The sequence below is a fragment of the Phalaenopsis equestris genome, unplaced genomic scaffold (assembly GCF_001263595.1).
Source record: "Phalaenopsis equestris unplaced genomic scaffold, ASM126359v1 Scaffold000320, whole genome shotgun sequence".
NCBI lineage: Eukaryota > Viridiplantae > Streptophyta > Magnoliopsida > Asparagales > Orchidaceae > Phalaenopsis > Phalaenopsis equestris.
The window spans coordinates 159,903-174,999 of record NW_018164762.1 but is presented as its reverse complement, the minus strand read 5'-3'; the positions used below and the strand labels follow the sequence as shown (position 1 = coordinate 174,999).

General features: G+C 34.9%; 2 protein-coding genes and 1 long non-coding RNA gene across 3 annotated transcripts in view; 1 reads left to right on the top strand and 2 right to left on the bottom strand.

Annotated features, from left to right (window-relative positions):
* Positions 1-16: 16 nt before the first annotated feature.
* LOC110025656 (cytochrome P450 724B1-like) lies at positions 17-6,996 on the bottom strand. Its single transcript, XM_020726244.1, has 6 exons — positions 6,779-6,996; positions 6,381-6,711; positions 5,652-5,804; positions 5,328-5,570; positions 5,087-5,249; positions 17-246 (listed from the first exon to the last, which is right to left on the bottom strand). The coding sequence occupies exons 1-6, from the start codon at positions 6,994-6,996 to the stop codon at positions 17-19; spliced, it is 1,338 nt and encodes a 445-aa protein (XP_020581903.1).
* Positions 6,997-7,894: 898 nt separating this feature from the next.
* LOC110025650 overlaps positions 7,895-15,097 on the top strand; it is a 9,236-nt gene continuing 2,033 nt past the window's right edge. The window contains exons 1-2 of the long non-coding RNA XR_002294143.1: positions 7,895-7,973; positions 9,382-9,439. This is a non-coding gene — a long non-coding RNA (uncharacterized LOC110025650). The remainder of the gene's footprint in view (positions 7,974-9,381; positions 9,440-15,097) is intronic.
* LOC110025646 (receptor-like protein 51) lies at positions 13,899-15,091 on the bottom strand. Its single transcript, XM_020726231.1, has one exon. It carries the CDS (start codon positions 15,072-15,074, stop codon positions 13,947-13,949), a length of 1,128 nt encoding a protein of 375 aa, XP_020581890.1. The 5' UTR covers positions 15,075-15,091; the 3' UTR covers positions 13,899-13,946.

Genomic DNA, 15,097 nt, shown 5'->3' with positions numbered 1-15,097 from the left:
CAAAACAAACAGGCTATTAAACACGTACATAAGGAACTGCCATATCACTATTAATCAGCTTAGCCAACATAGGAGGAGGAGTAATACCAACTATTGCCCCCTGCACCCTCCATTTAGCAAGCCAATCCGCAGATTTGTTGCCCTCTCTATTTGTAAAGGAGTATGATATGTTTAAAGAGTGTCCCTCAATAATCTGCCTAATACGCTTAAACCAAATCGTAGCATGCCATGAGGGAATAAGCCTATCTGAAAGCATATTATAGAGAATAGTAGAATCAATTTCTAGAATTAATTTTTTTAGATTTAGAGAGACAACAGTTTGTAATGCAGCAAGAACAACAATAATTTCAGCCTCAATAGGAGAATTGACCAAACAAGGTGTAGTAAAGTCTGTGCAACAAATGTCATTTTCATCCCTAAAGATCCCACCGACACCCTTATAATCATTAGCATAACTTCCATCCACATTTACCTTGATCCTGCCGTGTGGGGGTGGTGCCCATCTAATCAAAATGGGTGACCTACCCCTATCCACATTTGGAGAAGCTTCATGTACAATGGAAATCTTCCAAGCCTTCTTTAAATAAGCCACAACAAAAGCCACATAAAAAATAATATTTAATTTTCTTTTATGGAAAAATGATTTGTGAGCATTGCAAGTTTATGTTGAGCACAGTCGTAAAATTAATGCTTTCAAAATCATTTATTTTATTTGCAATATTAGTGTATTGACATTCATAATATTTTTGTCAAAACAAAAAAAATGAAATTATATCATGAATGTAATTTTAAAATTATCTAAATGTCTTTTAAATTTTTTAATTGATTTCATAAATGTTAAAATTATCTGTTAACATATTTCATATTTCAGATAAGTTCCACTTTGAAAAAGAATTTAGTGGCCATATGACTTTAAAATAAAATGCCAACGATCACCAAATCAAGAGAAATTATTATATATGGAGTCTATATACATATGCATTTTATGTTCAATTTTGTTGTACACTGTTGTATAATATAGGTATTGTTGCACACGGAGTCCGTAGACACATGTGCTCTATATGTAATATTTTTCCTTGAAAATTACGAAATATTTTTCCCTGATTAGAGCCCTTCTTGAGACATAAGCTTCAAACTATGTTTTCTAGAGCTTTATTAATATATATATATATATAGGAATGGCCAGGGGCTACTATACGAGCCTTCAGCCAATCCTAATATGCCTAACAATTCGAGTACCACCTCCTTAAGGCCAACTATGTCAGAGAAGATTTGAACCATAGACCTGAGATGTCTTAAATCGTGGAAGCCAACCAACAGACCGGAATACGCAACACTACTTACCTTTTATATGTAATCTATATTATACATTTTTTTTCTTATACATTTTTTAAATTACATCCTTATTAGATATTGCATCATAGCTAATCTAAATATAAAACTAGATAAAAACTACTAGATTTTATTTAAGTCTTATTTTCAGGCATTTTATTATTTATTTAATTTTGTTTTACATTCATAGAATTTGTAAATACTTGACATGCAAAATGACAAACATTCCAAATTCAACAGAACATCAGAAACCATCAATTACATTTATAAATTTTACTATTTAATAATGTCACACAGCTGACTTAATTACATGCTTCTCAAGCAGTCCTTTTATATTTATTTTTAAATCTATTTTGGTACATCATACTTAAACCATCCATACATGTTCTCATTATGAAAAAACTAAAAAAATAAAAAGAAGAACAGTTTTATAAACACAATTAATTGTGTAATTTGAAGGGTTTAAGGGGCTTTATTGCAATTTGGAGGCCTTCTTTGAAGTCAAGATAGGGATAGGAGATTGGATAGTCTGAGCTGTTCAGAGGGACCCAACTGTAATTAAGAAGAAGGTGATGGATGAAGATGCTCGCCTCAAGCTTTGAAAGTTCATAACCAGGACACATTCTCTTGCCTCCTCCAAAAGGCATGAAATTCTTCTCTCTTGCTGAATCCAAGTTCTGATAAATTTATTACATGGTGTAATTAAATAATTAACCGGCTATTACATATTAATTAAATTTGTGCTATATATGAGGAGAATAATAATTAATAAGGTTAAACATGTAAACCTTCCATCGATAGGGGTTGAAGAAGGAGGGTTCTGAATGTAGGGAAGGATCTAAGTGAACTGCTGTAATGACGGGGAGAATTTTCCATCCTGCTGGAATCTCGAAGCCTTGAATGAAACATTTAGAAAAAAAGAAAAGGAAACATCAGATGGCATATATATAAATAGATGTATTTATTTTTACATAAAAAATATGTCATCCGAGCATATCCCAATGAGATCCAAAGGTCTGGAAGGAAGAAAACATGACAAATGAGGGCCCACCGATAGCCCGCTTATCTAATCGGATGTGGCCATTCGAGCCAAGACTGAAAGCTGATAGAGCTAGAAGAAAGACAAAAAAATCATATGAATTTGAACCAATCATACTAAAATAAGACAATAAATATCTGAGCTAAGCATATCCAAAAAGTAAAGCGAAAAGGATTTCAAGCATTGCCCTTCTATTTTCTAAAGGAGATTTCACGTTGCTGTCATGCTTTCTGAAGAAGATTTTTCACGGTTGTCGTGCTTTATGGAGTTTTGTCACGTTGCTATCGCACTTTCTAGAGAAGATTTTTTGCACTTTTGTTGTATTTGGAGGATATTCTGGCACTGAAATCAAATTTTCAAAGTAGATTATCCATGCAGCTATTGCGCTTTCTAAAATAATTTTTTGTCATTCCTATTGAATTTTTTTAGAAGGGATTGCATTCGTTGCTACCACATTTTTTGGAAGAGATTTCCCACATTGTTGTTGTGCTTTTTGAATAAGATTTTTTGCACTGCCGTTGTGTTTTCCGAATGATATTTTCACATTATTTTCATGCTTTTATGAGGAGATTTTTTGTGCTACCATCACATTTTTTGGAGTGGATTTTTTGTGTTGTAAGATGCCGACGTCTGAGGAATCTCGCCTTCGAAATAGACAATAGAAGTATCAAAATCATGCGGTGTCGACACCTTCCAAAGATGAGTTATCTTTTTATTGATCAAGTGCATAGGAGACTAATCTTGCAAAGATTGACCACATTCTTGGCGAGCATATGAAGTTGAATAAATCCTAGATCAGATTGCAGAGGCTTTGTAGGTTTTTCATGTGAGAATGTTGGCTCTTGAAATAAATAATATTAACCTACAAATCTCTTAATAATGAGGGGATGCTATGGAAGTTTGGTGTTTATGTTTATATTCACTTGTTGTAATTTTTGTACCAGCGTGCGTTGGTCGTTATAGCTTTTAAATCATGTTAATGGTGTGTATGTTTGTGCGTATTTCTTCTAGTTGACGTGGTAAAATTTTGATGTTACTTTTGAGGTTGTTTTTATCTTTCTTCCCAAGTTGTGATTGTTTAGCTTTTTCAATCACTTTTGTCCCACCTTTTGAGGTATTGTTGATGCCTTCAACTTCGTAGCTGGAGCATAATCACATTGAACTCTTCAGAGGCTCGTGCATTCGGAGATTCTTTAACTTCTCAAATATGTATAAGTTTGCAATCGAAGTTAGCACATCTGATTTATATGAAGAATTATTATTATTATTATTTGTGGTTTATACCTTTCGAGGCTTTCGACGTGCTTATATCTTCTAAACTAGCAGCATCATGAGGTTTGTGCCTTATGAGACTTGTATCTTCTAAGGTTTTTTATGTCAATGTGTCTTATAATGTTTGTAGCATTCTTGAGACTTTAATGTACCTGTGCATTCTGAGACTTGTAGTTTTCTGAGATCTTTGAAGCTTATAGCCTTATGATGTTGTTAAGTGGATACCATGTCAACCATTTGCTCTCATAGAGTCTTTCTAGCGATGATATTGTCCACTACTAGCTTCTCATTGAAACTTGCCTCTTGGGCTTGTCTTCTGGGGGCATGGAAGCTTACCATCGAGATTTGACTCCTATACTTGTCTTCTATGGTACCGTAGCTTCTCATTGAGATAATAACCGTTAAATATCGTCGAATATGTGCCCAATTTGCGTCTGATCCAGCCGACACAAATGTGCTTAATTCCTGTTGTGTCGGTACACCATCTTCGAAGTGCATCAATGTGTAGTGCTCGGAAAGATGCCTTGCTCAGTAGAATGTTCCACTGCTCCGCATATTGACCTCTACTCAACCCAGTGTTTCATCACTCCCCAACATTAATTGCTACTTTGCACAATGTTTTGTTATTCTATGATGTTTGTCATTATTCAGCAAGATGCTTCGCTACTCTGTAGTGTTGATTGTCGTTCAATAAAACTCTTTGTTACTCTGTAATGTTGGTTGTTGAATAACAAGGTGCTTTGTTACTTTGCAACTCTGCAACATGCAATGGGTCGGCTGACAGTAATCATTAATGGTCAACGAGCGGCGGTCTGTTATGATAGGAGCAGATCTTTGGTGCAAAATATTGAACTTCAGCTCCTTCTCTCATATACCCTCTCCAAGGCTCAAGCATTTGTTGTTTTTTTCATGAAGGAGGTGGGGCTCTCTATATAGAGTTTAAGAAAGATCTCCAAAAAAATAAGGAAAGAATCGATTCTAATCCATCTTAATCAGACAACATTCTGAGGATATTTAAGTACTTTATTGTTGTCATGTTTTTATCATTTTAGGCTCGTTGGATTCATTTCGCCGAAATGCTCGATTTGAAAGCTTGTCAGATTTCAAAATTGGTTTAACATTCTAATTGGGTATCATAAGTTTTCAAAAATAATTGAACGACTTGATCTAGGCTTGATTTGACTTTGATTGAATAAATTTCAGTGTTATTGTATTTGTCTCGTCAAACCAATCAGTTTGAATTTAAGTTTGTCGAAATCAGAACTTTGGACGATCTTTAATTGAAATTTGAACGCTCCTTGCTCGAGATTCATATCAGGTGATGAAAATTTGTTGATGATGTATCAATAATGATCTCAAAATATTAACAATATTGAAGAACTATTTATTATTAATACACAAATAACTAAAAAAAACATGAGCTAGACTTTATTGTATATTTACCTTTGAATTCAATGGATTTTATTGTCTTTCGATGAAGAAATTTAACCACATTCCCAACTCGAAGTGATTCATTTATAAGACACTGAGTAAACTCCATCTTCTTATAATCATCCCACCCAAGCTTTTCTCCTCTCTTGCTCTTCATTATCCCAATGTGCTCCTCCTGCAAATTAAAATTTATTCTTTTGAAATTTGAAAATCGCAGTTACATTCACATACATAAATAAATTACATATATTACCTTCAACTCTTCCAAGATGCTTGGATTTTCACTAAGATACTTGACCATGATAGCAATCAACATGGCAGTGGTTTCATAGCCTCCAAGTAGAAGATCAAGCATAAGTGAAAGAACATACTTCTCTGTTATGTTCTCGTCAGCTAACAATATGTCTAAGAAATCTAACCCCAGCTTATTATTTAATTGCACTTCTCGGCGCCTCTTCATCCGGCCTCTCAAAATATCATTTATTTGGTGCCTTGCCTGCAGTACTAAATTGACTTACTATATAAATTAGTAAAAATAGTAGTATTAATTTATAAAATACAAGTTATTCTTAATAACCTTTATTGCCTTTGCGTAAGGAGTTCCAGGAAAGTTAAGAGGAAGTGAAGTTAGTCCTCTCATGAATGTCTTATAGCATTTGAGCAGTTCCATGGCTTCCTCCTCTTCTGGCTCAAGGCTCAATATTTGCTTAACTATAACACTGAAAGTGAACTGCAAAAACAAAAATTTTATATACTTAATCTTTTATTTATTTACGTATTTAAATCATTCATAACTTTGTGTATATTTTAATGCGATTTTAAAGGGTTAAGTTTTTTTATTTGTTTATATGGAAAAATTGTAAAAAATTTAGAGTGAGCCCCACTTGTTATCCGTAGACAATAAGTGCTCGTGGATATGGGCTTGGTATATTGAACGATGCTTTGCGAATCATATCATAATAGATGACATAAATTAAGATACAAGCTATGTACACATATGCATGAAAATAATAATTTGAAAAACAAAAATAATATTATATTATAGTAAATGGGCCGTTTATATTCATTCATTCCACCAAACTTTTATGTATTTATACATCTAACTCCTAAAGATTATATATTACATTTATAACATCCAAGTCTTTCATGCAACATCAAAAGTACTATATATCATTTTAATTTTTAAAAAATGACATGCACATTCAAATACATAGATGAAGTGGTATATATGTAAAAAATTGGATTTTTAATATTAGACCTGTAAATACATAAAAAAAGAGTGGTACATATACATAGCTGTCCTTACTTTGCGGGTCTCATCACAGAGCACTATAGTTTCCCTGTCGAACCAAGATCTCATGATAGAGAGAGCAGTGTCCTCAATGTCGGAGAAGAAAGTGGTCTTATCGGGATTCTTAATGGCGGACATGAGGCTCACAACAAGCCCACGCAAGTGCTTGTGAGTTTCTCCGTTGACGGCTAACAGAGTATTTTCTCCCAGAACTCCGGGAATGGTCTTCGGATAACTAGCCATGAACAATCTCTCCTCGTTGTTCAACACATAGGAGTTGAATTCAGCGTCGCATGACACTATGGTTGGTCTTCCGAACAGATGAGATTGAAATATTCTCCCATATCTTCATAAGATGTGTAAATGAAATTAGTAACACGTAAGATGCATAAAATGAATGGAGCTGATCAAACCTGTTTATGTTTTGTTGAAGGAAGTTTCCGATGGAGGAAGAAGGGTGCGGGCTGATGAAGGAGAGTGTGTGGTCAACGAAAGGGAGAAAGGTTGAAGAGGAACCAGGTGGAAGCTTTGAGGCAAGCTTGGAACTTTGATTGGTTGTCTTCCAATAAAGAATTATGGGAAAGAGGATGAGGAAGGAGAGGAGGTAGGGAAGAAGCTGGAAGAGATCCATGGCGTCGTCAATTGTTGTATATAATAGTGAATGCTGGAGAAATTATTAGCTGCGGCGATCGTTTTATCGGATGTTGTTTCAGATGGGCCATCTTTGATCCGGTCAACCATACGTATAACTTTTCGTTATTTTGAGAGGTCATCGTGATTATCTATATGCGCTATTTTAAGGAAAAAAAAAGAGATTTAGAATGAATGTTTAGCATCATGTAAATAAAAGAAATGGTTAATTATAGAGTACAAAAAAAACAGGGTTGAATATATTAAAATAGCAAAAAAATGTTGAAAATTCGCTGAATAAACAACTATTAGAAGATGTATTTTCTCTAATTGGCTTTGTTTATCAGCTTGTTCTGGGTGTGATGCAATAAAATAATTGGTGATAAGTACAAGCTTGATTGATCAATTCCTTAACTGACAAACTGAATGAGATGATAATCAAGTCATATTTGCGCTTATCTTGACTCAACTCATCATATATATATATATAATAGAATTCATAAGTTTGATTACAAAATAATTAATCATAAAAATGTATAATTGTTTTTTCTCCACTAATTTCTAACACTTAATAAGATTTTTGAGTTGAAGAAATCATGTTAGATGGCTTGATATTTGTAGCTACCCCAAGCCCATATTAAATCTTGGATTGGAATATTACATAAGAATGAAGCAAGTGTTGGATGCCATGTTAAGGTAGGCGTAACCTTGACTATAGTGTTGAATTAGCAATACATAAACCTTTTCATGCATGGGTACGGTGGCATGGATGTAAATACCAAAGTTTATTGGTTAGATATGTAAATACATAGGAATTGAGTGGTGTGTATGGAAATCCACCAAGTTATTTACTTCCCTCTCTATTTAGTTTTAGCGCCAAAAAAATTGTTTGGATCAGAACCCCGCCGAGAGAGAAATTCCCGCGCGATTCCTCCTTTCTCCCTTCTCTGGTTTTGCGATCTACTGCAGGCATCGCAGGTAATTTCTTCTTCTCTTCTTTGGATGATATTGGCGATGGGGAGGAGAAGGTTGATTAGGGTTCCGATAAGGACTAATTAACCTAACGTTTGAATGTTTCTTCTCTTCATCAACAGATTCTCCGTCCATTGGTTCAATTTGTTCACCACTGTTTAAAAGCTGCTAACCCTATCTCTTGATCTTCGTTAATTAGCCATCGAGCCACTTTTTTGTCTTTTGAATTTATTCCTCAAGTTATTGACAACAGCACCATATGGCTCGGCTATATAATTTGCGATTCTTCTGTTCTGTGTGATAGTGATGATTATGTCTGCTTAATAATTTGTTAAGCATGCATGAATTTCCTGTCAATTACTTCTATCGATTGATTCTCCTCGAAGGCATTCGCCAAACATATTTTGGTGCCTAGTATTGAAGGTTTAATTTGGTAAATATCAATCGGTTGATCAAATTTGATTCGAGGAAAAATTACTGGGTAATTCAATTCATCTCAGAAAATAAACCATCACATTCATTCTATTTGTTGGAAATATGATCTACTTGAGAGTTCATTGAAAGTGAAATGTATGGATTGAATTTTATTATTCTCTTTGAGATTTGGGTGATTGTATTCCAATGGAGACGATAGGATATCATATTTGTAAATAATTAAGTTGTAGCGCTACACCTAAAATTACCTTCTGATTTAATATGCATATATATCTTATATAAAATATTTATGTCATGATTTATTAATTTTAAACTATATGGTTTGTATTAGAACACAGTAAAGGCATTAACTATCACGCTTTGATTTAGAAAATATTCAAACTGCAAAGATTAGCCTGAGAAACATAAATCTAAGTAATCAAAGATGGGAGTGAAAATTTTAAAGGATTGAGATGAGAACTAAGAAAACCAGTTTTAGAGATGTTTGGCCTCTCAAAACCAATATCCAATCTCCAAATTCTCTTCACTCGAATTCCGCTAGTCTCCGTCCCCAAAACTCTTTCAATTTCAATGCTCCTGCTTCCATCTGGCTAGTTGAAGATCCATGAGAACAAAAACCTCCGGTCTTTGCAGAAATGTCAGTTTTATTATTATTATTTTTTTATTACTTTGGGATTTATTTATATAGTTTATAGTACTGTAATTTCATATTTTTCGTGAATTTCTTCTTTTATTGATTATTCATTGCGACATTCTGTATTTACTGTGTAAGAGAAAACGGTAGAATAATGAAGTTTTTTTTTTCTTGTCAATTGAAATATAGATTCATTGATGGCCGAACAAATAAAAATTTTAGATTTTGAATACATAAATACATAAGAATTAAGTGTTATGTTTGTAAATCCCTTTTATTTTTCTATGTTTTGTTTTCAAGTTATTTGGTCACATGATGCTTTATGATGTTTGTTTTTGCTTACAGGTCGTGAGAGCAGGTCGGAAAAGATGAGAACTCCGGGCGGTGCGATGTCAGCTAAAAGGTATGTGAAGATCAGGCGGATTTTATGTTTTTGATATGATATTATAAGAAAGAGAATTAAAAATATTTAAGTTTTCGTTGAATTATCTTTATAGAATAACTATGCATATATGTCTATAATTATAAAAAGGGAATTAATGCATGTTTCATAGCAAGAGTAGAGCTCAAAGAAATTTTTGATCTTTTTACTTAAAAAAGAGTTTTCCCCGTGGAAGACCTAATTCTTATGTATTAATATATTAACCATCTAAATTTCAATATTACAAATCAGACCACCCGATTCTTATTTGGGTAGAAATTAAAGTTTAAATATGTTAATACACGAGAATTTGGTGGTAGGTATGCAAATCTTCACCCTACTACAATATAGGGTTTTGCCAACTAATGCTAAAATGATACCATTATGCTCCTAAGGGATAGAATGGGGCCCATTCAACTCTGACGATTTGAGCTTTGAGGAAACAATTATTATCTTTGCCCCATAAAAATAAAGTGTAATCATTATCTGTCCGAGAATACTCCAAACTCTGGTTTGAATTTTGCTCATTAACTCATAGTTTGAATTTCGTTTTAAACTCGTACATTATATGATTTATAATTTGAGCTCGTGAATTTAATTTATTCAACTGCTAGAGCTCAAATTATAAATCATATAATATATAAATTTGCAATTTTCAATTTTTGTGAGGATTTACTTACATACATCATAATATCACTATTCTTAATTTTTAACAAACATTGAAATGATCATTAATCTTGTTTTTTCTGAAATAAAATACACCTGATTGTCGCTGTATGTAATGAAATATTAAATTTTGGTGTTGGATATATAAATATATAAGAATAGGATTGTATGTAAATTTTCTTTGATTTCTTAAATTAAATTTTATAGTTCCCAATTTTCTATCTACACTGATTCAAAATGGGCCAGAAAAAAATTCAAATTCAGACTACGCAAATAAAATAGCTATTGCAGTCATCATAGATACCGACAGCCGGTCACATGTCTGGGCCTTAGGGATTTTATTTATTTATTCCCCTTAAACTGTGATCGAAAGAACAACTAGTCGCCGTATGTGACTATTAATTGCATGATAAAGAAGTTTATGTTTTAATCATACTTTTTATAAAAATATAGCCAAATTCTTATTTTTATTCAAATATATTTGACACAAACAAAACACTTATTCATGGGTCATGCACGCTCGAATGTTTACACGGTAGAATAATAAATTATCATCTTAGCATCACAAAAAAAATTAGCAAACAATTTGGTAATCAAAGAGAAGAAATAGGAGGAGACACCTCGATTTTTAAATTAGAACTCTTAGAAAGGAAAAAAAGAATACAATTTAGCCCAATTGCAACAATGCGCTATAAATGATGAGTATAGAAGTTCACAATACTTTTGAAATGACAAAAATGAAATTACAAAGTTGATCATTGTAAACATGTATAATAGACGTACTCTGATTGTGATAAATGTAGTTCTGAAGGATTGCGGGTTGCAAGGTTTATAGTCAATTGTTATGGAGACAGAAGTTCGTCGTAATTGTTATGGACGGTGGTCGCAGCACTAGCTTGTAGTGTAAGACGTAATTGAAAGTCATAGTAATGGTTGATTGTATAGGCCGCAAATGACACGTCAGGAACATCAGTTGGCCACAAAGGATGTTGTAGGAAGCTACAAGGGCTGTGAGGGTGTTGTAGTTGGTCACGTGAGTTGTAATGGTGAGCTATGACAATATTCGTACGCCTTAAGGAAGAAAGCAGGAGCCGCGCGAGTTGTGAATCACGTAGGCAGTAGTGATGAGTTGTGATGATGTCCGTAGGCAGCAGAGGCCGAAGGGTTGTGCAAGCTGTGGACCGCGTACGTCGTAGTTGCTAGCTATGATGATGCTGGTAGGACATGAAGGCCAGAGTCAGACGCTACACAAGTTCTCAATCATGTAGGCCGTACTTGGTCACATAAGCTATAGTGGTTAGTTGTAATGACATTCGTAGAACACAAAGGTTGGAGTCAGGAGCTTTAGGAGTTTGTAGAAAGTCATTGCCTTTGGAAGACGTCATTACACCGTATATGAGGTGAATTTTTACACCATCATCGAGGTGCATTGTTGCATTGCATTCATGGTACATTGTCACACGACGTACTGCCTGATGCATTGCTCTGTCGAGCGCTTCACTGTTCCGCAACGTACATTGAGATTTCACAATGTAAGTTGTGGCTCCACAAGGGATTTCATTGCACGGAACAAGTGGTTGCATATGGTTGTTAACGGTGGTTGACAGGTGATAGTCGGCAGTGATTAGTGGCTGACAGTGGCCAATGGCTGCGGAAGCGGAAGGAATCCACCAAATCTCGATACAGAAACGATGCTAAGCTTCAGCTCCTTTCTCATGCTCCAATCTTCTTTAGGCTCTTGATCTAGGTTCTGTCTAAAGAGACGGTTGGAGCTTTATTTATAGAGCCTAAGATATGCTTCTCTACCAAAAAAAAAAAAAAAGAGAGAAAGAAATCTATTCAACCATTCAATTATGCTTCGAAAGATTCGGGCCTAAAATTTCTTTCCCCCCCAAAAAAAAAAAAAAAAGAGAGAAAGAAATCTATTCAACCATTCAATTATGCTTCGAAAGATTCAAAAAATGGTTTAACGACTTGATTTAACTCAGATTGGACCAATTTACATACCGTTGGGTGTATCTTTTCGATCCAATAAGTTCGACTATAAATTTGTAAAAATAGGAGTTCTGAATGACTTTTTCTTACTCCAAAATTGCATCGAGATTTATGTTGCCTTTAAATTTGGTGGATGATGGAAATTTTTGAAGGCATAATTAAAAATAAAAATCAACTAAAATGCTGCTTCACTAATATTTTTAGTCAAAAAGGTGCGAAGTAATATAATTTTTAATCATATACTCAATTTTTTTATAGTCACTGCCTACATTTACTAAATGTTAACTGACTTCAAATTTAATATGGTGCAGCAAGTTTAAATTATTCCTTGGAATTTATATAATTAAAACACAGTTGAATGTTAAAGCAGAATCTAAACGTAGAAAGCCTTGTTATCCTTCCAAACATAAAATCAGCATATAAATTTCAAATGAAAAAGAAAATTATATCAAAGTTTCTTGATATAAATTTATATTTAGAAAATATTTAATTTGATATTGAGATGAATGTTATATGGAAACAATTTATATTGTATTAAATGTTAAAATAACGTAGATAATATTTATAACTTATTTTTTTATATAATTTATATGAAAATATTCTGACATAAATTTTATGTATTTAAACTTATGACCCTATTCGAGTTGCAACAAACCTCTCCCTTACAGAGCAAGCACTCCACCTAACATAAAGGGTGATGAGCGCCCTAAGTCCTCAAAGATAAGCATTTAAGACCAATCATAAATGCAAAAACTGTACTTGCTTGTATATTTGCATGCAAATGAAAAATTCTATAATATCTACAACCCTAAAATCCACCATACATCATTATGCTTGGCATTTAAATGAAGACATCATCATCATCATCATCATCATTACTCTTATTATAATTATTCATCCTATTTTATTTTTCATTATGCATACAAGTCTAGCCTGTACAATCATATACACCATATCATCAGAATGACCGTTGATTGAAACCTTCCCTGTTAAAGCCTGGCCCTAGAATTGATCGCTCACAAACTATCATCTCAACATTATTGCACACTGGCCTATTTGATAAAAATGCATTAAAACTTAATTCAAATATATCTGCAAATCTCAATTATTCAGATTTATGTTTTATTCAAGGCATGTTTAGCCTTTTTCTGTTAGTCATTTATTTTAGTTTTTGTATACGGCCAATTGGTTTATTTTTATAAATTCTTAGAAGAATTCAAGCTGGACATACTCACTATAATATAAAAGGGCACTTACATAAATACCAACCCAATTCCGTTGTATTTATACATTTAACATCTAAACTTTACCTTTTGACATTTATACCACCCAAATCTTTAAATCTCATTAAAAATACTACCCTCTAAACTTTTTAAAATTGAGATACACCTTTTAACGCATGGTAAGGATGCATATAAATTGGAATGTTAAATAATATGTAAATACATAGGAATTGAATAGTATTGATGTAAATCTTCCTCAAATTTATATTTTTCAATTGGCATGATCAAATTTGATAACATATAAAACAGAACATAAAAATTATGACTAATCAGAATGCCCTGGACAAACCAAATTAACTTAATCAATAATCTCCCAATCACAAAGTAAAAACTTACTATGATATTACATTTTTGATAAATGACAACAAGGTAAATTACAACAATCAATCCACAATTAATTATCATAATTTTGTTAACCTTGGTAACAGAATGTGACAACTGAAATCATTAACCAATAAATTCAAAAAAAAAAAAAAAACTAAAAATTGCCAAACCACAAAAACCTTAAAATAATAATAATAATAATAGATTAAAATATCCCTAATTCATCCACATAACTTGGAGAGGCAGACAAGAAAAATTACCAGGAAAACCAAACAAGAAAGACCAATAGCCACTCCCAGCACGAGCCTATTCACCTCATGCTGCCCTCCGCCACCTTTCTTCCCCCCGCCACCACCGTCGTCTTCTCCACCACCGTAGTCATAATCGGAGAAAGAGTCGTCCTTGTCCCCTTTTCCCGGCGGCGGGGGCACCGGCAAGCCGTACTTATCACAGGGAGCGATCCCGAGAATCAATTTTGACGATAGCACCGAACGATTGTAGCAGAGATTGCTATTTCCGCTCACCTTGAAAACCTCCATTCTGCTAATGAAGGAAGCGTTGAAGGGAAGAACACCCTCGAAATTATTGCTCTCCAGATTCAAACGCTTCAACGATTTCATCTCCGATAAGAAGCGGGGTATGCTGCTGTTGAACTGATTGAAGCTCAGATCGAGTTGAGTGAGCTCCGGCAATGCGGCCATTGTTTCCGGAATGGGACCGGAGAGAGAGTTCCGTGAGAGGGATAGAGTTTTGAGAAAGATTAGGTCGCCAATGGCTTCCGGGAGAAGTCCTGAGAGAGAGTTTGAGCTGAAATTGAGAAACTCTAGGGATTCGAGGAGGCTGATGGAGCCTGGAACGGGGCCTTTAAGAGCGTTTAAGGAAAGATCGAGGTGGGAGAGGGTGAGGGAATGCCAGTGGCGGGGGAGTTGGCCGGAGAGGGTGGTGTTGGAGATGGTGGCGGAGAGAAGGCTGTGCATCTGGGAGAAGATGATGAAGGGGGAAGTAAGGGAAATGGGGACGTCGATGATGGAGAGGTAGGTGAGGTTATGGAGATGGGAAAGGAGAGAGGCGGGGAGAGGGCGGAGGGAGGAGATGCAGGAGAAGGAGCGGAGGGAGGCGGCGAGAGGAGAGGGGAAGCATTTGATGGGAGTTATGGGGCAGCGAAGGAAGGAGAGGGAGCGGAGAGTGTGGAGGGAGCGTAGAGCGGTCGGGGAGAGCTCGAGGTCGGGGGAGCAGTTGGCGAGGCGGAGGGAGATGAGGTGGCGGAAAGGGGAGGAGGAGTCGCATGCGGTGGCGTTGTCGTGGGGAGATGGGTTGCCGCAGGGGTCGCGGCCCACGGAGAGGCCCATGGATTGGAGAGCGGTTAGCTGTT

Bases quoted from the DNA above. Each gene is read 5' to 3' on its own strand.
- LOC110025656 (XM_020726244.1), bottom strand. From the start codon at position 6,996: ATGGATCTCTTCCAGCTTCTTCCCTACCTCCTCTCCTTCCTCATCCTC. The intron at 6,712-6,778 runs GTTTGATCAGCT...CATCTTATGAAG, and splicing joins CTTCAACAAAACATAAACAG to ATATGGGAGAATATTTCAAT. The intron at 5,250-5,327 runs GTAATATATGTA...TTTAATTTGCAG, and splicing joins GCATCTTGGAAGAGTTGAAG to GAGGAGCACATTGGGATAAT.
- LOC110025646 (XM_020726231.1), bottom strand. From the start codon at position 15,074: ATGGGCCTCTCCGTGGGCCGCGACCCCTGCGGCAACCCATCTCCCCAC.